Source organism: Protopterus annectens, chromosome 5.part0, assembly GCF_019279795.1.
Source record: "Protopterus annectens isolate FY-2018-M chromosome 5.part0, PAN1.0, whole genome shotgun sequence".
NCBI classification, from domain to species: domain Eukaryota; kingdom Metazoa; phylum Chordata; order Ceratodontiformes; family Protopteridae; genus Protopterus; species Protopterus annectens.
This window is the reverse complement of record NC_056735.1, coordinates 5,745,164-5,771,311: the sequence shown is the minus strand read 5'-3', so window position 1 is coordinate 5,771,311 and position 26,148 is coordinate 5,745,164. Positions and strand designations below refer to the sequence as shown.

General features: G+C 42.1%; 1 protein-coding gene across 1 annotated transcript in view; it reads left to right on the top strand.

Moving 5' to 3' along the window:
• CYFIP1 (cytoplasmic FMR1 interacting protein 1) overlaps positions 1-26,148 on the top strand; it is a 2,370,671-nt gene that overhangs the window by 2,214,784 nt on the left and 129,739 nt on the right. The window contains exon 29 of the mRNA XM_044072062.1: positions 16,048-16,195. Coding sequence (XP_043927997.1) covers positions 16,048-16,195 — 148 coding nt within the window. The remainder of the gene's footprint in view (positions 1-16,047; positions 16,196-26,148) is intronic.

Here is a 26,148-nt window from a genome sequence, read left to right as displayed (position 1 = left end):
CAGTCTAAGGTTGTTGCTTCTGTTCCCTCTCCTCAGCAGCCCTTTCAGCCCAGGCAAAGTACTCTGTGAAGGTCAGCTTTCTCTTCCAAGTCATACTCCTTTATCTCTTAACCTTTTTCTTTCCCTTTCAGCTTGGATGGAAATCACTTGGGATTCCTGGGTCATTCCAGTCATCCAGAAAGCATACTTTATGACTTGGAAGACTCTTCCTCCCTTTCAGGGGATACCTCAGCCTCCCTCCAGTCAACTGCATCTGTTTCCTCTGTTGCTTCTTCAGCTTTCCAGCCAAGGCACCATTCAGACTGTTCCTCCAGACCAACAGGGAAGAGGATTTTACTCCAGGATGTTTCTTGTGCCAAGAAAAGACCGTCCTTGGAGGCGTATCCTAGATCTTTCCCTTCTAAACATTTTTTTGGTAGTGCCTTCCTTCAGGATGGTATCTCTGCAATCTCGTCTTTCCCTGGTTCGCCCTCAATCCTATCTCAAGGATGCCTATCTGCATATCCCTATTTACCCACAGTTCAGGATGTTCTTAACATTTCTCGGTGGGTTCTTTGCACTTTCAGTTTTCTGCATTGCCTTTTGGGCTTTCCACTACTCCAAGGCTATTCACGAAGTGCCTAGCCCCAGCCATTACCTGCTTAAGGTTGAAAAGGCTTCAAGCTTACCCCTATTTGGACGATCTGCTCTTTATTGCCAGCAGTCCAGATCTATTACGTCAACACTTAGACCTAGCTGTTCCTTTTCTGCGGGGCCTAGGATTTTCAATAAATTTCAAAAAATCAAATCTTAATCCCAAGTCAGGATCTTATCTTCTTGGGGTGCATGTTCCGGGCAGACTTGATGTTTTTTTCCCTTCAGAAAAAGCACCCTGTCTCGTGGCATTCATGGAATCTCTTATGCCTCTTCCTTCCATCATGGCCAGTGAGTTTCTAAGACTGTTGTGGTTTATAGTTTCCACAATCCCCATGCTACCATTTGCAAAATTATACATGAGAAAGTTCCAGTGGTTTATAAAAACAGTTTGGTCCCAGCATGCTTATCCTTAAGATGAATTGATTCCTTCTCTTCCCTGCCTAAAAGCAGAGCCACATTTTGGATGCAGCAACACAGTCAAAACCCTGGCCTACCACTTCAGGTACCTTAGCCATCTCAACAGCTTTTTACAGATGCCTTAGATTTAGGTTGGGGAGCAACCTTTGCTTCCAGGAAGATACTGGGTCTTTGGTCCCCCTCTTAACAGAGGGAGCACATCAACATCAGAGAGATGAGGGCTGTGATTCTGGCCTTACAGACCTTTCATCCTTTATCCTTGCCAGGGCTGCTTAGGCTACTTACAGACAATACTACTGTCCTGTGGTACATAAACAAGCAAGGGGCACAGAATCTTAGCTTCTTTGTCGCCTAGCCATCAAAGCTTGGGAATTGGCTATCCAGTACAAAGTGACACTGCATGCTGTGTACCTCCCCTCTGCTCAGAACTCAGTGGCAGACGCATTAAGCAGATCCATGACACAATACCACAAGTAGATGCTTCACAGAGATGTGTTCCTGGATCTAGTTCACTGTTGGGGTACTCCAGAAATGGACCTTTTTGCCTCCCTTCTGTACAGGCAACTCCCTCTTTCTTGTGCCAGGGTCCCTCACCCTCAGGCTTGGAAGGTGGACACTCTGTCCTCCTTATGGAAGGGGATGTTTCTTTATGCATCCCCCCTTCCCTCCTTACTCTAATTCATAAAGTTCTGCTTAATAAATCTACAAGAAAACACCAAAATCTTGCTAGTGACATCCTTTTGGCCAATATAGCACTAGTTCCCCCTTCTTCTGCAGTTAGCCAAGGGTCATCACTGCAAGTTACCACACCAGGTGGACCTACTCACTCAGGACAAGGGATCCTTGATAACCCCATATGTGTCAACTCTGCAAATGACCTTGTGGGTGATCAACTTTTGATCCCTTTCTGGCACCTGTTTTCTAAGGACGTGTCTCAGATTTTGCAGGAGGCCATGAAACCCAATACTAGAAAATCTTACATTTCCAAGTGGAGAAGATTTTCTATCTGGTTCCAAAAAAGAGGATCCTCTGTCTGCGGACATTCCTTTAGTCCTTTCTTACCTGCGTGAGTTGCTTAACAGTGGTCTTTCCTATTTCTCAGTCAAAGTTCACTGTTCTGCCTTATGTGCTTGCTTGCCTTTAACTCCCCCCTTAGCTTCCAAGCTAGAAGTTAAGCTCTTTCTTTAAAGGAGTCCTACACATGAAACCTCCCTGGAAGCCAGTTCCTCCTCCCTAGGATTTTAACTGTGTTAGTGAAGTTTACTCAGGCCCCTTTTGAGCCAGCAGCCTCAGTTTCTCAAGGTTTGCATATGGAAAACAGTACTTCTAGTAGCCTTAACCTCTGCTAGAAAGGTCTCTGAAATTCAGGTATTGATGGGTTCACCCCCCCCCCCTTTTGGTTTTCCACAAGGACAGAGTATCTTTGAGAACTAATCCATCCTTCATGCACGAAGTGGTTAATGAGTTGTCTCTTAATCAGTCCGTCCAGTTGCTTATTTTCTTCCCTTTTCTTCCCTTCACCTTAGTCCCTTAGTGAGAGGGTTCTGCATTCCTTTGACGTGCATAGATAACTCAGATTTTGCCTTGATCAAACGAAGTCTATTAGGAAGTCTGATCAACTTTTTGTGTCCTTTCATCCCAGGGCTCTTGGCTTACCTGTTTCCAAACAAACTATCTCTACATGGATTTCTAAGGCTGTTGTGTTTAGATGTGATTTTCATGGGTAATCCTTATCTTCTGTTAAGGCCCATTCCACCAGATTGGTTGCCTCCTCAGGGGCTTTCTTCAAAGGTCTAGATGCTCACCCCATTTTGGGAAGCTGCCATCTGGTCATCTCTTTATACTTTTACAAAGCAGTACAAGTTAGACATTATCTCCAGATCCAGGTTAGGATTTGCCAGGGCAATTCTGCATGGATTTGTATAGAATGCTTCTTTTTCTGTCTTCCTCTGCTCCATCCTTCTCGCTGGGTTCCCTTTGAGCTTTTGCACTCTCCCATGTGTAAAGAATACTGCAACATTAAATAGAAGGACATTGAATAGTTGTGTAAAATCTTACCATAACCATAGATGTCCTTCTCTTCTATGTTGCAGTATTCTGTCCCACCCACCTTCACCCTACTACTTTTTCTTTCTTATGATGACTCCCTTTTAGGCTCCCTTTAGATTTATTTTCTTATTACTAACTTATTCTGAAGATTGTACATGCGGATGTCTCTTTTATGGCCGACATTAGTGCCTTCATGTGACGTCCCACATACATGCAGTGGCAGTAAAGTTTTGTATACAGGCCGGACGTTGGGTCGTTGGGCAGAGTACAACTCAAATGTAAAGAATATTGCAACACAGAAGAGAAGGATATCTGTGGTTATGGTAAGATTTTATACAACTATTCTTTCCCAGTGATACTGTACGGTGTTGACATATATTATAGCCAATGATGCCCTCATTGCTACACCTGAAGTTTAGTTGAAAAACTGTTCTTCACAATAGATGTAACTGTTCCTTAACACTATATCCATAATGTCAGTTCTCAGTCGGACTTCCCTGTCGGGCAGTTGCTTATAATCTATCAAAGCTGACTCAAACCAGTCAAGTCCAATCAAATGTGAGACTAATGTAAATAAATCCACCACATCCACTATGATCAACCAGATGTCACTGTCAAATTGTTGATTTGTTAACACAAGTTTTGAGTTAGCAAAGACATTTTTTATGTTATAGTCTATAATTGTGCAAAAGGTTCTTTGATGGAGCCAGCTGCTGACAGTATGGGTCTCTGCGGTGGATTGATGGTATCTGTGTGGACTTTTGAAATACCAAAACTAGCTGATATCTTAGGAAACTGAACATAAAGAAACTTGTATTTGGTTTTAGTAATTAGTTTCTGTAACGTTAAATCATTCAAAAAGTCATTTATTTTGGAATAACTGCTGTTTACTTCATTTTTCAAAGCTTCTGTAGCAAAGTACTTGCTGGTTTTGATTAATCTCTAATTTTCTGATGACTTTAAGTAAGACTTAATCAATTAAAGTTTGTTCTTTATTAATAAAGTTAATAACTTTGTACACTTCAGTGGTTCCTGGAGGTATTTCTTCTAATGCAAACTTTGGTCAGGTTTGTTAGTTTTCTCTTCTGTTTGTATAAACCATTACTAGTCTAGTTTCTTATGACACCTAAATTGTGTCTCCCAGCCTCTTGGAACAGTAGTCAGTCCAAGATTTTCTCCCATACCATGATCTTCAAGCTGTGTCATTTTGTCCAAAATTTCTTCCTGCTTTGTTTCTAACTCTGCCATTGCATCCATTCTGCAGGACAGCCATTTCATCTGAGTTCTTGTTTATAACTTCTTCAGTTGTTTCTGTTCTTCTGTCAGTTATTATACGGTCTGCTAGTATCTCATTGATTTTCAAGATTTTGTAGTGTAGTACGTTTTATGTATTTTTTCTTGAATTCTGGGCAATCTATTTGAAATTCCTGCTGTGCCCTTATGCTGGTGTCTGAATAGTTATTTAGGCTTGCACCACTTTGTGAAGCACTATGTTAAAGATGTTCATAGTAAGTGTCATCCTTCCTTTGGAAAATGTCTCTTAAAAGAGTTATGTAAAAAACACCAACCAAGAGCAATACAATGAAGAGCATACAGTCCAATTCAGATCAAGATATCACCAGCAACAATAAGCACATCCAGTAACGATATCCAAGCAGTTTATGGAGTAAAAAATTTAATACGAGTGCACATGTAGGACAGTGGTTAGCGCTTTCGCATAATGCTTCATCAGACCAGTTTAACTGTTATTACAACAAGATTTAAATATTGGACTTGGCGGGAAAACATTCAAAGATCCACTGTTTTTAAAGAAACAACATCCGCTTAAAAACTCATCAATACTAAAACGTACGTTAATACTAAAAATTTTAAAAACGTTGCATATATGTATGTACACAAATCAATACTAGAGCATAACTGCTCAAGTATAACAACACCATATATTAGTGACATCAGAACGTAGACTAATCTAAGTTCATTCAAAATTTGGAGCACCATTAAATATGTTTCAACATACTACATTTTACGCCATACATTTATACCATCAGAACGTAGACTAATCTAAGTTCATTAAACATTTAAAACACAATTAAATATGTTTCAGATATACCTCAAATATTTGTATGTCTTGCAATAAAATCATATATATTCTAGTATATGCACATTTAATTAAAATATTAACTCATGTATTATAATAAAGGGTATATATAAATATGCACAATAATTATTCAAACAACCATACATATAAGACATTTAATATTCAACATAAATCATCTAAAGGATCTTTCTTTATTTAAAATATATTAAAAAATATATATAAACTATATCTTAAGCCTCCTCATTTTCAAATAAGGCTTAACTGGCACTCTCCCATTCAACCCTGGGGGCTTGTCAGACCTAAGCTTAATGATCCAATCACTTTCCTTGGATTCCGTTAGGTTAGACAGATCCCCCTTCCTAAATGAGTCATATAACTTCTCGACTATCCTAAATCTAAATGTATGGTCTGTGCCAACCTCTACAATGTGTTTCGCCAAAGCATTATGGAGGGTACCCTTCCTAATGTGATACATATGCTCACGCATCCTATCTCGAAGACACCTGTTGGTCTTGCCAACATAGAATGCGGAGCATAAGGTGCACGTTGCCAAGTATACCACATTAGTGGACATGCAATTACCGCCGGCTCTTACTTTAAATTGACCAAACCCACTGGGATGAGTAAAAATTGGACTAGAGTCTATATAGGTACAAAAATTACAATGTGCACAAGGTACCGTGTGTTCTACTACACCCATATCGCTGTGTGACTGAGCCTTGGGATAACACAACAAACTTTTAAGGTTCATTTTATTCTTATAAACAAATCTGGGTCTATCTCCGATTACATCTTTAATAGCTGGGTCAACTGATAAAACATGCCAGTGTTTACTAATGACGTCTTTAATACTCCCTACATCCCTGGTATAATATACAGGACAAGCAACTCCTCTTGGGCCAGTGCCACCTCCCTGGTTGTTATTACCCAGATCTGCTGATCTAGCCGAGAAATAGGGTGCAGCTCTACCATTCCTTAGATTGTCTATATCCAACATGCCTGTGGATAGATCTCTATCAGTGTATCCTCTCTCTCTCAACATTGATTCAAGGCTACCTAGCTCTGCAGAAAAACAAGCATCGCTAGGATTATACCTGGATACTCGCATTGCCTGGCCTTTCACTATGTTCTTATAAATGTGGCCTGGGTGCATGCTATGTCGATGTAGAAAGGAATTCCTGTAACATGTTTTCCTGTACAATCCAGTATTAATAATACCCCCTTCCAATCTCTCTACAAAAATGTCCAAGAAAGATATCCTGGTATCAGATGACTCATGGGTGAATTTCAGAAAGCTGGTGGTATCATTCATTAGTTGGACGAACTGTTCTAGTTCGTCCACAGTGCCACTCCACAGAAAAAACAGGTCGTCCACAAAACGCCTGTAGAAGGATACGTTCCTATAATATAAATTACTAGTAAACATATGCCTGTACTCCCATTCGGCCATAACTAAGTTGGCGTAGCTATTGGCACAAGAAGTGCCCATAGCTACGCCATCCTTTTGGAGAAACAAATTCCTTCCAAAACAAAACACATTAGACTCCAATATGGTTTCTAATAATGTCATAAGCAAATCAATCTCCTTACCATCAAAGCCAGACTCTCTCTTCAAGTAAGTGTCCACCATCTCAAGCCCTGCTAGATTGGGTATCATTGTAAATAGTGACTGGACGTCCATCGTGACAAATATATATCTTAACGTCCGTGAAACTCGGACCCAAGAATGTATACAAATCTAACAAAAACTGTTTAGTGTCTCGTAGGATGTACTGGTTGCAATTAACAATGCCCCTCAACTTGTGTTCTACGTATATGGAGAGTGGTTCCGTAGACCATCCTCGCCCAGCTACTATTGGCCTATAAGGGGGATTAATTGGATCTTTGTGGATCTTAGGTAGGCCTTGAATAACTGGTGTCAATGGATGTATTACTTGTAAAAATTCAAACAACTGTTCATCAATTATATCACTCATCAAAAGATCTACTAACATGCTATGCACCCTTCCGCTAATACCAATCACCTGTTCCATGGAGATGGATACATAAAACTGTTGGTCACCCAACATGTCCAACATATCACTATTATATCTATCTACGTCCAATACCACCATGCCCCCACCCTTATCTACAGGTCTCACTATAATATTTGGATTGCGGCGTAAATTAAGTGCTGTTGTCTGACAGGCATTCAAGTTGAAAAACTTCTTATAATGCTTCTCTCGTCCTATATATCTCATATTATATAGATCATCTTCGATGAGCTTGCTATACGCTGCAATTAAAGGAGGAATGTGTGGCATATAGACACTAGGTTTCCTAATCGCCCCACTATAACTGAAGCCTTTAAACTCTAGTGCTAAACACAAATTACGAATATATAGTTTAAAGTCTCTCAACGTTTCTTCTAAACTACTAAAACTAGTAGGAATGAAGGACAATCCCTTCGAGAGTACATCCATCTCTATGGGTGTCAAATCATGAGACGACAGGTTAAAAACTAGTCCCTGTTCCTTGATCCCCACATTTTCTTGAGGTTCAATGTTTGAGGGTGGTCCGGGGAAAATTTCCTCTTCTGCCGCCCTCTGCTCATTGAACGGTTCCTCCCTTCCCTCGAAAGTGACCTGATGGGGAAAGGGTGTTTCGCATCAAACACCCTAATTGCAGGGTTGTTGCCATCTGAGGATATAGTAGTAGCTCTCTCTACTGGGTTCATTGTAAATCCTCTGGCTGCTCCCACTTTCTTCCTAACAGTAGGGCCCTCTGCATTAGTCGCAACTGAACTTGTACCCGACAATGCAACAGTCGGGCAAATCACATGAGCATCCATTATATCATTATTAGTCTGTACATCACTTTGTACCTCAAATCTATCTGGGGACGTAGCTGACACTCTCTCAGTTTGACTCAAATCACACTTGTCAGCTACTTGGTCTACAGCTGAGTTATTCAATACCTGCTCACTAACAATTGATGCAGGTTTTAATAAAGAAACAAACCCATCGTTAACAACACTATTGGTAACATTGGAGACAGGCTCTCGATGTTGTGTAATAACTTTTGTACCATTGTTCACTCTGGGCCAAGTGAAAATATTGCCCATTTTAAAATCCATGGAGTCCCGTTGTAATTTAGTTCTTTTCTGGTTATAGAGCCTTTTTTCATATTGAGTCACATTATCAATTAAAATATGGCAGCAGTCATTAACAGCCGAAGCTGGAAACTGTGAAAAAATAGAAGCCTTTTGTTGTTGTACTTCTAACCTCAAAGTCTCTTCAATTGGTATAAAAAACTTATTCATTAACCTCATATAGTTGAGGCTTACCTCCAAATTCAGTTGCTGCCATTCGAAAAGAAGCTCAGGGTATAGACCAGCCGTCGTCGGCATTTTCAGGACCCTAAGGCCCCTTGGAACTAATTTCCTTTGAAGGCAAACATCAAAATGTTGCCTTTGAATTTGTAACCTTTTTAGCTTGAATAAGTCCGCTTCAAGTTGTTCCATGGCCAAACGCAAGCTCTCTCTATCATAATGTTCATCGGTTCCTTCTACATGTAAACGATCATCACATTCGAACGCTTCAAGAGGGTTCACATCATGTCGCAAACAATCCGCAAAACGATCCACCGCTGATGGTGTTGTTATACTTGAGCAGTTATGCTCTAGTATTGATTTGTGTACATACATATATGCAACGTTTTTAAAATTTTTAGTATTAATGTACGTTTTAGTATTGATGAGTTTTTTAAGCGGATGTTGTTTCTTTAAAAACAGTGGATCTTTGAATGTTTTCCCGCCAAGTCCAATATTTAAATCTTGTTGTAATAACAGTTAAACTGGTCTGATGAAGCATTATGCGAAAGCGCTAACCACTGTCCTACATGTGCACTCGTATTAAAATTTTTACTCCATAAACTGCTTGGATATCATTACTGGATGTGCTTATTGTTGCTGGTGATATCTTGATCTGAATTGGACTGTATGCTCTTCATTGTATTGCTCTTGGTTGGTGTTTTTTACATTATCGTATTGTGCTATATACTAAGAGCATTAACCCCACGTGAATCTGGTGATTTTTTCATTTTTCTTAAAAGAGTTATGTTTTTGAGTTAATTTTCTGTTTCCTCAGATACTTCCAAAAGATTTTGTAGCCACTCAGGGATTAGGACTGAATCACGAATGTAGTCATTAACTTCCAGACTCCAGAATGTGGTTCCCTCCCCTAACAAGTGCAGCAACCCCAGCTGTCCGACAGTTCATGTTTCTGGGTAGTATACTTTTTCAATATTGAAAAAGAAGCCCTGAAATAACAAAATAATGTAAAAATAAAAATTGCATACCATCCAAAATAGTTAACCATAAATCATAATGAACATTTGCCAGTATTTACATTCTACAACACCTCTTTGCATAAAATACATAACTTGTTTTAAAAAGTGCATACTCTGGCTTATGTGGTCTGTTTCTGAGTGCATTCTTGAACTGAATGTCAGAAGCCTTCTGCAGTAAAAGAAGAAAATGACATGGTCTCTGTATTCTTGACTTTGAGTAGTTTTTCACTCTTCAGTCCATTTGCCACTTTACAGTGCTGTGCTTCCCCTATAGTTGTATTATTTCATTTTTATGTCTTTCCCCGTCTTATTCAGTTGTTTTCAGATATGACCATTTCCGAAGCAGGCAATGTTTAAACTCTTGGATCCAAGGTTGGGCTCCTCCTTTCTACCCAAAATTCCTGTCCATCTTCACAAATCCCCAGATTTCGTTTACTGTTTGTAAGACTCAGATATGGTCAGTTAAGTTTTTTCAGTAATTCAGTAAAGGTAAGTTTGCTTCTTTGCTTATAGTGTATTAATAGTACTTCACTCATAGTGCCTAGTTGTAGTTTTCTTAGTATGTCTTCCCTTCCCTCTGCTCAAAAAAAAAAAAAAAACACACCCACACTATATATGTTGTGTGATTAGACTTGTTTTTTCCTGTTCTTATTAGTGACTGTTTGGATCTTTAGTCTGTTAATATTTTGATTAGGTTTTTCCTGCTTAGGATTCAAGTGGGACTAGCATGTGTTTTGCTGCTTCTGTGCTGGGTTTTTCATTGTTTGATTACTTTTTGACAGTAAGTGTTTTGGAGCATCTCTAAATGTTTGGCAAGGCTTCAGGATTCAAAAAAGTTTACTGTGTGTGAGCACAGAATTCTGCCTCAGGATCTTCATTTTCAGTGCTTCTACTGCCTGGGACAGCCCAGCTCAATGAGGATTGTTCCTCCTGTTTCTCCTTTGGGCCTAGTGGCCCCTTTATTCAGTGTACTAAGTTAGTGTTAGTCTCCCTGCCACAGCAGGAGAATGAGGTCCATCTGGTTCTGGCTTCCCATTCAGCAAGAATTTGAGGGACAAGTCAAAAATGGCTAAGGAGAAGGACAAAGAGAGAAAAGCAAAAGGAATGGGAGAAAGAGAAGGAAAAACCCGGGAAGAGATATCCCAACCCTTTGGGAGCTTCTGGCCTATCTGCTAAAAATTCCTAGACTGTTAGATCTGTTTCCCCTTTTGCAACTGATCAGGATCTGTTCTCCCACTCCTCCAAGATGCCCTTTGGAGCTGGCTGGCCCATGCTCTGATCACCTTTCCTTCAGAGATCTTTCCCATAGATCTTTCAGGGCCCCATGAGCGGCTTCCTTTGGGTCCATATGGTTATTGAGGAGTCTTTTTGGAAGCTAATGTTGACAGGATGATGAGAGTTTCTGAGGACCCAGATCCAGCGGGGGGTCTTCCTTGCACTTTCCAACCCTGTCCAGCCCTGACCTCCCCACTTCTAGTTTCTCCTCCTGCAGTCTGACCTTGAGATTCAGTGGTTCTGAGGCTGAATGTTACCCACGGGATGACTTTGTTAGAGCTGATAGCTTGGTTGGCTTTGAGTCTGACACTGTTTTTTACCCACTCGACTACAGTGTCAGATCTCGAGGGCTGTCACAGTTGAGAAGCCAGGATCGGTGCGCAGGAGTCCAGGTTGACTCAAAGACTTTTAGAAAATCTCCTAGCCGCCCTTACCCTACATTAGCTGTGGACAGCTTAACCTCTGTGTCAGCCTTGAAGTAGAGTTGGATCTTGTCTCATTGAGAGGGGGAACCTCTTTCAGGCTATTTACATCCTTGGGTTCCCTTATTTTGGTACAGTATCAACTTTGGGCTTCTGTACCTTGGAAAAGGTTTTCTCTAGGTGTAGAGAAGTCTCCCAGTCTTACTCAGCTCCACTGTTCCCTCTGGCTTTGATGGTCCCCCCTGGACTTCACCCTGTTCTACAAGAACAGTCAGCTCACTTGGGCATCGAGGAAACTCATGAGGCAAGTTATCCTTCAACTTCTGAGCCAACAGCCCTGGAGCCCCCGACCATGGAGGGATATAGGAAACATTCTTGCAATAGGAGGCATCTGAACCCCTCAAGATTCCCTCACTGAAGATACTGATTGCGAGAAGGCTGAGGTTTCCTCATCATCCCCATTAAGACAACGCCTTTTGAGACATAAATTAATTTTTATGATGTTGAGTGGGATGGTACATTGAAGTATCCTCCCACCTACTTCTTGGGTGGTCTCTCCAGCTGGCAAACGCATTGATCTGGTGTTGCAGTGGGCATGGAAGGAGCTGTACATAGTGGAGTCCTATACCATGAAAACTTATTAAAGTATTGATTTCACTGAGAGAGAGAGATCTCAGTGGAGCAAAGCTCCCACTATAGATACCATCGTGATTGCAGTGGTCACGAAGGAGCTATCTGATGAGTGCTTGGCTGCCCATCTCCTAATATGTAGTCTAGGGCTTTGGACTGCTTCAGAAAGTGAACTTATGCCTCAGTGATGTTTGTGTTATGTGAACTGAACTATTCAACTCACTTAACCAGATTTCAGAGAGACTTGGTTAAGGAACTGTCCAAGTCCCTCTCGGTTGCCTTGTTTGCAAAGTCCCGCAAGACCATGGACCCAAAGCTGGCAACCCTTCAGTCCATATCTAATGTGTGCATTGGCCCTTAATCAAATGCGGCTTATGGCACTTCAGAGCAGCAGGCACTGGCATTGCTCTACATCATCATGCTTGGATGCATCTCTGTGATATTGCTGAAAATTTCAAGGTGTCCTTTATGAAAGCCCCTTATGAAGATTCCACTCTGTTTGGGCCCAAAGTCAAAGAAAATCTCATTAGACCTGAGCAAGATAACTAAACCCTGTTTACCTTGGGTATCTTCCCCTACAGACCATCTCCTGGAACCAAAAAAGTGGAAAGGAACTGTGGTGTCACAAGTCCCCGGCTTTGCTAATGATACTTCAGTAGACAGACCCCCCCTACCTCAGGGGAGAGGGTGGAAACAATTTCACAGGATGTTGCCTCTCTTGACAGAGGTGGTCCATAGAACCAGGGGTTTCAAGGACCTTTTGCCAACAAACCCTTCCAGCGCTCCTGAAAAGTTGCCTGACTGCTGCACTCTGGAGGCATTTGGGAGGTATTTGTCTGTGCATCCCCAGGCATGGTTAGTTATCATACATGACCCTTGGGTGCAGAGAATCATAACCGCAGGCTATATTATTCCATTTGTTTTCCAACCTCAAAACAAGCAAAGAAAACTTCTCTCTATTCCACCAATCTCAGGAAGTAGCAGCCTTGGAAATCTTAAAGCTACTAGAGAAATGAGTCACCCAGGAGGTCCCACCAGACCAGCTAGGGCCCAAAGTCTTCTGAAGATTCTTTTTTGTTTTGACCTCAGGACGATTCTGGACTTAATTCAACTAAACCAGTTCATAAGGCAGGCAGAATGCTGGGTGGTTATCTTTCAGTCCATTTTGCCTCTCTTGAGGAAGGATGCCTGGATGTGCAGTGTGTACCAGCAGGACTCCTCCTGCCACATCAAAATAATGAGGCAGCCCAGGATGTTCCTCTGACTTCATCTGGGAGCCGGTCACTTTCAGTTCAGGGCACTGCCTTTTGGTTTCACCACAACCTTCTGGGTTTTCAGCAAATGCATGGAAGTAGTTGCAGCACATCTCTGGCTGCAAGGGTTCTGGGTGTTCCCATACCACACTACAGCTGGCTCTTAACCACTTCCAAGAGTGATCTGCATGTTTGAGCAAGGGACTGCTTACTCCAGTTATTTCCCCCACCTAAGAATCCCGATCAGCATGGAGAAATCCAAGTTAACTCTGGTCCAGATGAATTTTTGTAGTATTCTGCCTGGATACCTTCTCTCAAATTGCCAAATTCCTGGATTTGAACATCTTTACCCTGCATCAGCAGGCTTTCAAAGTTCTATCTCATCCAAGTCCCCAGCAAAGTCTACTTTTCACTTAAGTTTAATGACAGCCTCCTTACCTCTGGTCCCTCATGCCAGGTTTAACAAGAGGTAGTGCAGTGGACCTTCTCAGTCCAGTGGACCTTGCTATATCAACCCTTGCTGTTTCTAATCAGCCTAATGAGAATTTTCTGGCAGCATATTCTCTGGTAGTTAATCAACCTACTGATTCCTGTATGTCAGTCATCCCTTCATTGTTTGTCCCCCATGGCAAAGGTTACCACTAATGCTTTCCTCCTGTGGTGAGAGCATTCTGAAGGGAAGACTGCCCAATGCACATAGACATTGTCAGAGGCCAAGCTTCATATCAATGTCCTGAAAATAAGAGCAATCTTCCTAGTATTGCAGGACCTTCAGGACTCCCTCCTCAGTAAGTCTTATTGCAGTGCAGATGAGACAGTGTTTCTGTAAGTCTGCCACATCAGCAAAGAAGGGAGAACCCAATCATTGCTGTTGTCAAAAGTCATGAGGGTGTGGAAGTGGGTGATGTCTTCCCATAGTTTTCTTATGGCAGTGTATATACCGGAGAAGTCCAGTGTGTTAGCGAACAAAATTAACTGGTCCATTCTTCCTCAAGAGTATTCTGTCAATCAGTTATTGGCTACTGAGATCTTCTGCCACTAGAAGCCAGGCTTGCTGTGATCTTTTTGCTACCTCTCTCAACACCAAGTGCAGTAGCTACTTTGCCCTGATCTCCCAAGGAGAGTCACCGAGGGATGCTCTGATCTACACTTGGTCCCTGGGTTTTTTTTTTTAGTTCTTTCAGAAAATAATCTGGTGCAAGGCAAAAGTGATTTTCATCACCCCCCTTTTTGCCTTTACAGATATTGTTCCCTTTTCTATGGCTTCATCTGATACACACCCTCCCTGGTTGCTGGAATCCCTTCAAGATCTGGTCGCTTACCTGTCTGGCCTGCCTCACCAGGACATCAAAGCCCTAAAACCGATTGCTTGTTTTTCCCCACTTCTGGTGATGGCCAATATTCTGGATTCCTCCCTAAAAACAGCTACCAGAAATGTCTATAGAAATAAGTGGAAAAGGTATTAACCATTTCTCAGCTCCCTTATTTTATATTTTGGATTTTTTGGCAACTTTATTTCAAGAAGGGGCAAGTTTTCCCACTGTTAAGGTTCAACTAGCAGCTATTTCCAATTTTCATCTGGTAGATAATCATACTCCTGTTGTTTTGTTAAAGTTATCTAAGGCCTTTTTACAAGCAGCTTTCCTCCTTCAGCCACTTTTCAGAGATCCTATACAATCCTGCAATATTACTGTTTCACTCCAGGCCATTAATTTGCCATTTTTCTTTCTTAACTTTTTGAAAAAAGGAGAATGTACCTTACGTTTTTAGATATTCATCACCAGATGTGATTTTGTTTACGTTGCACCAAGGATTTCAGGAAAACTGATTACTCTTTCTTTTTTTCAAAGGTAAATCGGGATATAGTGTTTCCAAGGTCACACTATATTCAGGTGTCTGCTTGTTTACAAAGCCTAGAAACTGCCTTTACCTCACAAACCTAAAGCTCATTTTACTAGAGCAGTTGCAGTTTGTACAGCTTTCTTTGTTAGAGTGCCTATTGACGACATTTGTGCTTACAGATATTTGGTCTACTGTTCATAACAACTTCTCCCCTTTGCAAGCCGGACCTCCAGTTTACATCTTATGTTTCATTTGTCTCCACCATTCTCCAAAATATCTTTCTGTGGTACCTCCTCGAGTTTTTAGTAGCTGGGGATTCTGTCCCAATAGTTGAGGCAGATGGAAAAGACATCGGATTACTATAATGTTAGATCCATATTGTTGCCCATCCATCTCAACCTTCTCTTCCACCATTCTCCCCTACCAAATTGTCACTTATTTGTCTCGTGATTGACTGTATCGGACCTGTCTGGATCCTTGTCTTGTTTACAGTCTGGGAGCCTTGTATTTAATTCAGGTACCCCTGTTGTTTAATTCAGGTAAGAATGTTTTTCATGTAGGTGGTCAAACTCAGTCTGAGGGTGTGTGAAGGTGGAGTGGAACATTGGGTAGAGGTGAGGAGCCTGAGCTTTGTACCGAAAAGTCTAAAAGTTCCCGGCTACAAATCCGTTTGGTTCTAATGTACCTAATAGCGGAGATGAACAGACGACAATACAGATCTAGCTTTATGATAAGTACATAACTTTCATTTTATGTTACTTGATTTATTGTTTTTCCCCCTCTTCTGTACATTACATTAAAGAATGAAAGAATGAAAGGATGTTTTCTAATTTGTGTCAGTTTTGTTATGAAATTGTCAGTAAAGGAAGCCCTGAAGAAAATTAAAGCAAAGTTACTGTATCTTAACTTGGCAACAACCTTTTCAAAATGTTTAGCTTTATCTCTTTTTCTCGATCCTGGAAGCATATATGTTGGACTAAATATTCCAGGCATTTTCAAACACATCCTAAATACAACACACAATTTTCATTTCTTAAAAGAGTAATTGAAAGTATTGTTTTCTAAATTACATACTGTAATATTTTTAATATTTTAGGCAGTGTTTTGGAGATGGATTACACTGGGCTGGCTGCATGATTATTGTACTTCTAGGACAGCAGCGCCGATTTGACATTTTGGACTTCTGCTATCATCTCCTGAAAGTACAGAAGCATGATGGTAAAGATGATGTCATCAAGAATGTGGTAAGTTATGCTGTAGATTTATGTTGTATGTGTAATGTACTTGTTCACTTTTCTTGCAAATGTGCAACCTGGTGGTTTGTTTTTTTTTTTTTTTTTTTTTTTAGAAAAGTCCACTAAAATAATGGACGAAGGCAAAACTGTACACAACTGCATACCTCGACTTTGCCAAAGCTTTTGACACAATTCCCCAATCAGGCATAGTAGAAAAGCTAAATAAATTGGTAATAAACTCTTATGTCACACACTGGATTGCCAACTAACTTACAAATAGGAAGCAGGAAATTATAATAGGAAAAGCTACCTCCAGAAACAGAACAGTCATCAGTTGAGTCCCCCAGGTTCTGTGCTGGGACCTCTCCTGTTTGGCATCTACTTTCTGAAGTAAAAGCCAATACCAAAGGATTCTGACTGACAACATTTGCAGATGACTGCAAGCTAGGAGCAGTCATTGAATCCCCAGATGACTTAGCCATCCTGCAGGAAGGTTTGTCTCAAATAAGTAACTGGTGCCAAAATTGTGGAATGAAACTAAATGCTAAGCAATGCATGATTGTATCCTGTGGGAAGTCATCTATCCCAGGAAACTACTACTACATTAACAGTACACCTCTAAGAGGTTAACCCAGTTATTCAGGATTTGGGAACTTATGTGGACAGTGACCTAACTTGTGACCAACATGTCCATTCTTATATTGCACATCTTCTTAACCAGAGGATTGTATCTAGCTCTAGGGCTGTTATTATCCCCCTTTACTCAGCTCTTATTAGGCCATTTGTTGAACATAATGCCACTTTTGGTTTGTATCTGTCCAGATGCGCAAAACAACTGGAACGCCCACAGAGGTACCTTGCTAAAAATATACATGGCCTAAATAACATGTCCTACATGGACTGACCCATATCCCTGCTTCTATGATGTATATCCTACTGACAGCTAAGAGGTGACCTATGCCTGGCATAGAAGGCATCCTCCAACCCAGTACTGTTGAATTTTACTCCACATCATCAAGTTCAGTGGCATCAGAAATACTCACTGTTAAACATCAGCAGAACAGTTTGGAGATAGAGTTACATCTCGCAGAGGATACTGCTGCTCTGGAACAGACTCCCAGTCCACATAAAACAAAGTTCATTTCTAGCCTTATTCAAGCATAACTTGGCTATATGGATGTGAAACAGAAGATTTACCCCAGGACTGCCCTTGTACTACTACTAAATGCTTTACCCTATGCATGGGTCCCCTCAAATTATCTTTGGTGTGATCACAGGTATTCTCATTGGGGGTAATATATAGTTATTGATCATAGGATGAGTGAGGACAGTCTCTAACCAAATGGGCTAGGTTAATTCGAGAGTAAAAAGGAAAACTGGGCAGGCCTAAAATGGCCCACAAGGACATCTAGTCTAGTACTTTCCTATGAACCTACGAAAACATATTTGTTAGAACTCTTATATTTCTTCCTTTTTCATGTGCTTGTCTCTTTATGCCTAATATACTTCCTACTAAGTGAGATAGGTCTTAACCCCAGTATAAAAAAAATCTGCATTTAACTTACCTTTAAATATATATTGCGTTCCAAAATGCTTTTGACATAAAATATTAAACATTCTGATATACAAAATAAAGTTTAGGAACTGCCATTTTGTCATGTGACCAGCCATAATGAGCCTTTGTGTGATACATGATCTGATTTTGTGATAATGTGAGTGCTGATCTGTTGATCACAATGCTCTTTCTGCCCTAGTGTACAGAAAGTACTTGTGTGTGTGTGTTTGTATAACTATGTATGAGCTTCAGTGAGCTTAGGTTGATCAAAGCTTGGGCTGTCAAGCTCATTTCATCAAACCCCAGTTCAGAGAGTACTACGAGTGGGGAGAGCAGCACTTGTGTCCCCTTCCCCTCTCTGGATCCATGTTAAAACCTGTCCCCAAGGTTTGTTGAGATGGGTTTTGTTGAATCAGTCTAGATGCTCCGAGACTCAACAAAACTCACCTCCTTAATTTGTTAGTTGTGTATTGTGTGATACACACACACACACACACACACACACACACACACACACACACACACACACACACACGTATGTGTGGTTGCAGTTCATTTGTTTAGAAACACAAATGTGTGACACCAAGTGACTGACAGAAATTGAGCGGCAGCACACGTGGTTGACTACACATTTGAGTTAATCACATTTGGCTGAATTCAAGCTTTATAGTGTAGATGGGTAGGAGCCTGCATGAAAACACATGGCTGAAAAGATGGTGGTTCTGAGAAAAATTTTGTTATAGTGGGTAGTGAGCAAGTGTTCATGTGTTAGGGTTAGAGTTAGGGTTGCATAAAGGTATCAATTTAATGTTCTTTTTGTCTTTCTTAATGGTACTTGTTGGGGAAAGTTGGCTTTAGTAAATAATGTGTAGGGTTAGGGGCAAGCTTGGCTAGCTTCTTCCATTTACTTATTGATGTTTCTTACCTAATCTCAATTTATTTGGGAAACTTGTTAGCAAAATCTCCTTATTCCATCCCCTCACTAGTTTATTTTTCAGTGCTCTGCCACATTGTATACATAATAATCCACCTGGATAATGTTGTTCCACAACACCTGCGTCCCACTAAGACAATACCTCACTCTCTCTCTGGTAGTCCATCCGTGCCTCATCATTATTGCCTTCCATTTTAATTTATACTCCTTAACTGTGTAGCCATAATGCATCCCTTTAAATTGGGTAACCCCATACCTCCTTGTAGAAGCTGTAGGATTATGTTATCTCTCTTAACTCTATGCCTATTCCTTCCCAGCCAAAGTTATTCAGCTTCTTACTTATTGCTTATTATTCATTTAATATAAATATGCTTGACCAATATATAGAATAAAGGAGAATAAGAACATTTTCACTACCTGTATCTATCCAGATCTGTATTCAGAAACTTTCATTCTCTCATATTTTGGATTATTTTCTGCTTAATTTCTTTCAGTATATCTTCTGCTGCTGTTAATAGGTCTTTCTAAGCCATACTTGTAGGTAGTTCATTTTGCATGTTCTCAAATGTATAGAAATTGCTGTGCTAATTTGTATGAGGACACTTGGTGTTTACAGATCTGGGTTTTGTTTTATCTGTATTTACTTAATAATTTAAAACATTGGAACCGTCCCAAAATATTGAACAACATAAGGATATCTTGCTGTGGATTTGTCAAATACATCTTTCTTTTTTTTTTTTAGTGCAGTCATGTCCACAAACAGCATTGTTCATCGTTGTCTTTTCTTCCATACATACCCTTGAAAGATTTCACTTCTTACTTTATTTGCTAACTACTTTACATGCATTGTGAATAACAGTAGAGAAAGACGCTAGACCAACTCAGTTTATCAGCTCCCCCCCCACATACAAACACACTTCTGCCCTTGTTTCTAAGCCTATATGTGTGTGGATGTGTTGCTCTGTGTGCATGTGTGTATATGTGTGTGTGTGTGTGTGTGTGTGTGTGTGTGTGTATATATATATATATATATATATATATATGTGTGTGTGTGCGAACACACACACACAATGTATGTATGTATGTAAGTGTGCTTATGTGAATGTATCATGAAATAAACATTTAAAAGAGCAAGCATCATTTTAGAGTGAATCGTGTAGCCCTGCACCCCCACATGAGGGTGTCCCCCCAGTTATAAATACCAACTCCAAGATTGCACAATGGGGTAAAGGGCAAATAAGAAATGCTGCTCAGAAAACCACTGATGTTCATGTTTCACTGTTGCAGTCATCACATTTGGGTTATCCCTGCCAGGGTAGCCCTCATCCGGCTCGAATACCAGAGGCTTAGTGTTTTTGCGTCGGTTGCTGTCGCTTCAGGACTGACATCAGGTCGTCAGTAGTATAGAGTAAGGCAGCTGACTCCATTACATCAGTCTTTCTTGCTATGGAGCCTGACGCAGAAGCAGTTCGCACGAGTGCTGGTAGACTGCTACCTGAGTTTCGTCTATCAAATTGAAGTTGAAGTCTTCTAAAGCTAAGTACCCCGTTGGGGATCCTTTTTTCTTGCACTAACTGATGCCAGAAAAAGTAATTGTCTCGCCTGTGGAAAGCAAATACCACACCGAGACTTTCATTCTTAGTGCGTCACTTGTTTAAGCCCAGACCATGACGTCCCCCGTTGTCACTTCTGTGCTTTGTTCAGTGCCAGAACTATCCGTCATCAGACCCTTATTATAGCTAGATATTTTCGCTTACAGTCCTCGAATTCCGATATGGCTTTAAGCCATTTGACAGCAGATCTTCAAAAAAAAACATAAAGATAAAGACAGAGCCAGACCGCACAGGTCCAAACCTACCGATGATGCTTCCGTTAAGCAAGTAGTCAGTTCTCCGGTCCTCAGTGAGGTGCTTTCACAGCCACTGATGCCTGTTTCTGTGGATTCGCAGGCCGGTACCGAGACCGTTTCGAAGTCCGGTATGCCGCAAAACTTTTCTTCGACTAAGGATCATGAGGTTGTCTCTACCTTGGAAGGGTCCAGAACTGCTGAGCAGGCACTGGCTTCCAAGGAAGTCCTTCGCACTACCGATTTTCAACACAAACCGACTTCTTCTTCGTGACTACTGTTCTTACAAAAACGACTGAGTTTCTTAGGTCCAGGGTACGAACCGCACCCAAGAAACTGACGACCCAGTCTCAGGCACCTGCTTCCTTGCCTCATTCTCAAATGCTTAAAATGGTGGAAGACCTTATCATACTGATCAGGGGAAGACAAGCTACCCCCTCCAAAAGGAAAAGAGATCTGCCCCCTGTAGTTTTGTCTGAAACAAGTGTCAGATGACTCTGATGCATCTGAATATGAAGGCATGCAAGCCCTCTTTACTTATGAGGATTCCGATGCAGAGGATTCTATCCCTTCAGCCTCTCCCCCAGAGGATTTTTCCGTTGGGGAAACCCTTCATACCTTAAGGGAGCATTTCCAATGGGAGAGTCAAGACCTACCCTCAGTCTAAAAAGAGACTCGGGGAATTCTTAGATCTTCCACAGCACAGACCCTTGGCCATCCCTCCAGTCTTGGATGTTGTGGAGGATGTTTTCCTGGAATCCAGCTTGCCTCCAGACACCCTCCCTCCTGCACCCAGAAAACCAGACAGGTATTATAGAGTCCCTGACTCGCACAGATTTCTTTTTAAAAATCCTATTGCTGACACTGAGGTAATTTCTCAAGGGCCTAAAGCAACCTTTGCTAAGAATCCCACCCCCTCAGATAGGGATTCCCGAGCAGTAGACAGATGGGCTTAAAAAAGTGTACACCTCAGCTACTCTTGCTATCAGGGCACAAAATTGTCAGTTCCATATGCTAAAATTTCAGCAACATACCCTGGAACTCCTCAAACAAAAAATGTCTTCCTTTCCTGCTTGTGCAAAATCTAAAGAGTTACAAGAGTTAATGTATTCTGCAATTCAAGTAACTAAACACACACCCTGCACTGTGGTTTTGAAGCCCTAGAAGCTTCTTGCAGGGCAGCAGTCACTGGATCTGTCATTAGAAGGCATGCATGGCTTAAGGAACAACCCCTTCCAGACCATGTCAAATCTAAATTATTGGATGCCCCTTGCACAAAGACAACTTATTTGGCACTAAGGCAGAAGAGGTCTTAAAAAAGATGGAAGAAAAATTAAAATCTATGCAGACAGTTAAGGATTTCCTACAGGTCCAGCAGGCATTGTCCCACCAAGCACTAGTCCTTTCCTGCTCCACTAAGCCAGTCCAGCCCAGGCCCCAGGGAACCAGAAGCCCCAGACAGCAGCCACAGGGAATGCAGAGATCTAAGCAGTGGATTACCTCCACTTCAAAACCAGGGAGTTCTAAACCACCCCCTTAAGGTAAGAACTCACAATGACTCACCTCCCCCACCCACTCCCTCTGCCCACCTTCACTTACCCCTAGAAGGAAAACTCTCCTTTTACGCAAGCACCTGGGTCACCATTACCAACGACCACTGGTTTCTCAACATAATTTCTCAGGGATACAAATTTTCCTTCCGCACCCTTCCAACCCCAAAAGGGTTCCCAGATGTACCTCCAAACCAGCGGGCAGAGGCTCAAAAGCAAATTCTTTCCCTGCTTTCTATGAGAGCAGTATAGCACGTTCATGCAGAACAGATAGGCCAAGGTTTCTACTCCAGACTTTTTCTGGTGCCAAGAAAAGAGGGCACCTGGTGGCCCATCCCTGAGCTATCCATTCTAAACACCTTCCTGGTGATCCCAAAATTCAAAATGCTCACCCTCCAGCAGCTGCTACCCATGCTCTCCAAGGATGCTTGGCTAGCCACCCTAGATCAAAAAGAGGCCTACCTCCACATTCCTATCAGGGAATCATGCAGGAAATATTTCCGTTTCAGGCAGGATCTCAACACTTTCAGTTCTCTGAGCTTACCTTTGGCTTATCTACTGCTCCAAGAGTTTTCACAAAATGTCTGGCTGTGGCCATTGCCTTTTGCAGACAAAGGAATATCCAGATTTACCCATACTTACACGACTGCCTTATTCAGGCAGCCAGCCAGGAAAAGCTGCTCAACCACCTGGCCTTTGTAAAGGCCCTACTAACCTCCCTGGGGTACACAATCGATGAAAAGAAATCCAAACAGGTGCCCACCCAAAGGATTATCTTCCTGGGAGCAAGCCAGGACGCAGCATCCCAGATGGCATTCCTTACACCAGAAAAACACATTTTCCTGACAGCCTACTTCTCTCAACTAGCCACCAGGCCCCAGTTATCTGCAATGAAGATCCTGCAAGCTCTGGGGTTCATGGCATCTTGCATACTACTCATTCCATATGCCAGACTGCATATGAGGAAACTTCAGTGGTACCTAAAAAGCCTTTGGTGTCAACACTCTCAAGACCAGGAGACTCGTATACCTATAGGTTCATAGGTTGGTACTAGGCTATCAGCCCTAGGGCCTATACAAGCCTAGCCATAACAATTCCCTGGCTATTTCTTCCCACATTATTTACTTTCCTGGACCCCTGTCTAGCAGGGCGACTGACGTGATCCCTGGGGTGAATTTCCTTTCTCCCATCCAATCATCAAGGTTCCTGTTGAAGAGGTCCAAAGAGGCGCTCTGCTTGACATGTATGGGCAATCTATTCCAGAGTCTGGGGACTCTCTGGGTCAGGAACCTGTCCCTCCAGCATGTTTTGTTTATTGTGATGACAAGGTTTAGATCCCTGGAGCGTGTAGCTCTGAGGGATTGGGATTTCTTTAAGTGTAGCATGTCCAACAGCTCTGGGTTTGACATGGCCTTGTATGTTAAGCAGAGATAGCCTCTGAGTAGATGATATGCGACAGAGTATAGCTGGAGTTTTTTAAGGCGGTCAGCGTAGGGCATCTGCTTTAGGCCTGTGATTCTTTTAGTGAGGTATTTCTGAGGCTTTTCTAGTTGTTGCAGATGTATTGAGAGGTACATACCAAATGGGGCGTTGTATTCAATAATGGGTCTAATGAGGGATGAGTACAGTGGGACAATGACCTCCTTTTTTCTGGATGAAAAGCCCTTCGTGATGAGGTGTGCCACATAGAAGGATTTCCTGACTGTTGTGGCAATGTGGTTATCGAAGGTGAGACCACTGTCCACCTGTGTCCCTAAGTTTCTTATCACACTTTCTGTGTTTAGTGTACTGCCACCTATATGGTAATTCATGGATACATGTTTTTTCCCAAAGGGGATAACAATACATTTCTTGGCATTGAGCTTGAGCCCATGGCTCTGGCACCAAGCATCTGTTTCTGTAAGGCCCTTTTGTAGAGTATCCACATCATTTGGGGATTCGATAATGGCTCCCAGTTTGCAGTCATCTGCAAACTTTGTTAGCCAGAGTCCCTTAGTGTTGACCTGTACTTCAGAGAAGTAGATGCCAAACAAGAGCGGCCCCACGCCTGAACCCTGAGGTACTCCACTTGTCACTTGTCTGGAGCTGGATTTGGAGTCGGCTACTTTTACAGTGTGGGTTCCATCAGTAAGCCATTTAGCAACCCATTGGGTGACATAGGGATTAATGCCCAACTTAGTAAGTTTATCTATGATTCCAGAGTGTGGGATGGTGTCAAAGGCCTTGGCAATGTCTAGATAGGCTCTGTGGACCACCTTACCCTTGTCCATGGCTCTGGAGACTGATTCAAAGAAGTCAGTCAGGTTCAGGAGACAAGATCGGCCCTTCACAAACCCAAACTGGGTGGGGTCCAGTGTTTGAAGGTTGCCAATGTCTTTGTTTATAAGTTCCATGATAATACGCTCCATGGCCTTGCAGATAAGGCTTGTCAGACTGATGGGACGGTAGTTTCCGGGATCCAAGGTGGATCCCCTCTTGTGGATTGGGATAACTGTAGCTCTGCGCCACTCAGTGGGCACGAAACCTGAGGTGAGGCTATGATTAAACATGACACTTAGGTGAGGTGCCAGTTCATATTGTAGTTCATGTAGTACACAGCCCGGGATGTCATCTGGTCCCATGGATGCTGCATTCTTGGCTTTAGAGAGTGCGTTTTGTACCTGTGTGGCCGTTATTACTGGAATTTGGCAATCTTCCGGTATTGAGATGGGCCATTTAGGGGGTGAGAGTGGGGTGAAGTTGGCACTGAATCGATCTGCCAGGATATTGGCATTATCCTTCGGATCAGTATATTTAATGCCATTCTGTTTTAGTTCAGAGCAGATCTGAGCATTGCCATTTAGATTCTTGACATAGTTATAGAATGCTTTGTGGTTGTCTTTGGAATCTTTGGCAATTTTATTTTCGTAACTAGCTTTGGAGGATTTTATGAGGCATCTCAGTTTCTTACTGAGGCTAGTAAGGGAGTTTTTTGCATCTTGGGATTTTCCTCTTTTCTGCAAAAGTTTCTTCCTTTTGTTGTAAAGTTTGTTTATGGCAGGGGACCACCAGATTGGCTTCCTTTTTTTGGATGAGAGCATTTTGGTTCTATTTGGGATGGCACGATTCATGCATGAGTGGATGTGCTCGTACAGTGCCTTAGTGTAGGATTCAGCAGTTGAACTTTCATGTCATGAAGTTTGTCACTTCTGACTCGAGTAGCATGAAGTTGGCTTTGGAGAAGTTTTTTTATGGTGGTTTCTTTACTGGGGGGTGGGGGTGGGATGTGGATGTTAAGGGTGATTTAAGTTCCTTCCTATAGTTCCTTGCCTCAGAAAATATTTTCTTTGGTGGGCAACAGCATGCTCCAACCACAAGGGACTACCTTCCTCACCACCCTCCGCCACCCAGACCCTCACCACAGATGCATTAGATTATGCTTGGGGTGCACACCTGGACATTAGGTGCATACAGGGCCAATGGAGCCGAGAGCAAATCCCTCTGCACATCAGCTAAAAAGAGATGATGACTGTCTAGCATGCCTTGATAGCTTTCAAACCCCTTCTCTCCCCAGGGGCTCTCCTTTTCAAAACAGACAACACCACTGTGATGTGGTATATCAACAAGCAGGGAGGGACTCACTCCTACCCTCTGTGCAGGCTGGCCATGACCCTTTGGCACACAGTCTTTGCCATGCATCTGCACCTGTTAGCACAATTCCTACCAGGTTCTCTTAACTCTCTGGCAGATCAATTAAGCAGAAATCTTCTGGACCCACACTAGTGGCAGCTCAACATAAGAACTTTTACTGTAATAACTCTGAAATGGGGCACCCCGAAGGTCGACCTCTTTGCCTCCCACACCAACCATCAGCTCAGCAAATTTTGCACCAGGGAGCATGACTGCATGGCTTGGAAAGTGGATGCCCTGTCCTTAACCTGGATCAGTCTATCGGTATATGCCTTTCCTCCACTAGCTCTCATCCCCAGGGTATTGCTCAAAATAAAGGAGGAAAAACCAAGGACAATTGTTATAGCTCCAGACTGGCTTTGCCAGCACTGGTACCCCTTGCTGTGCAGCCTGTCCTCACTGTCACCA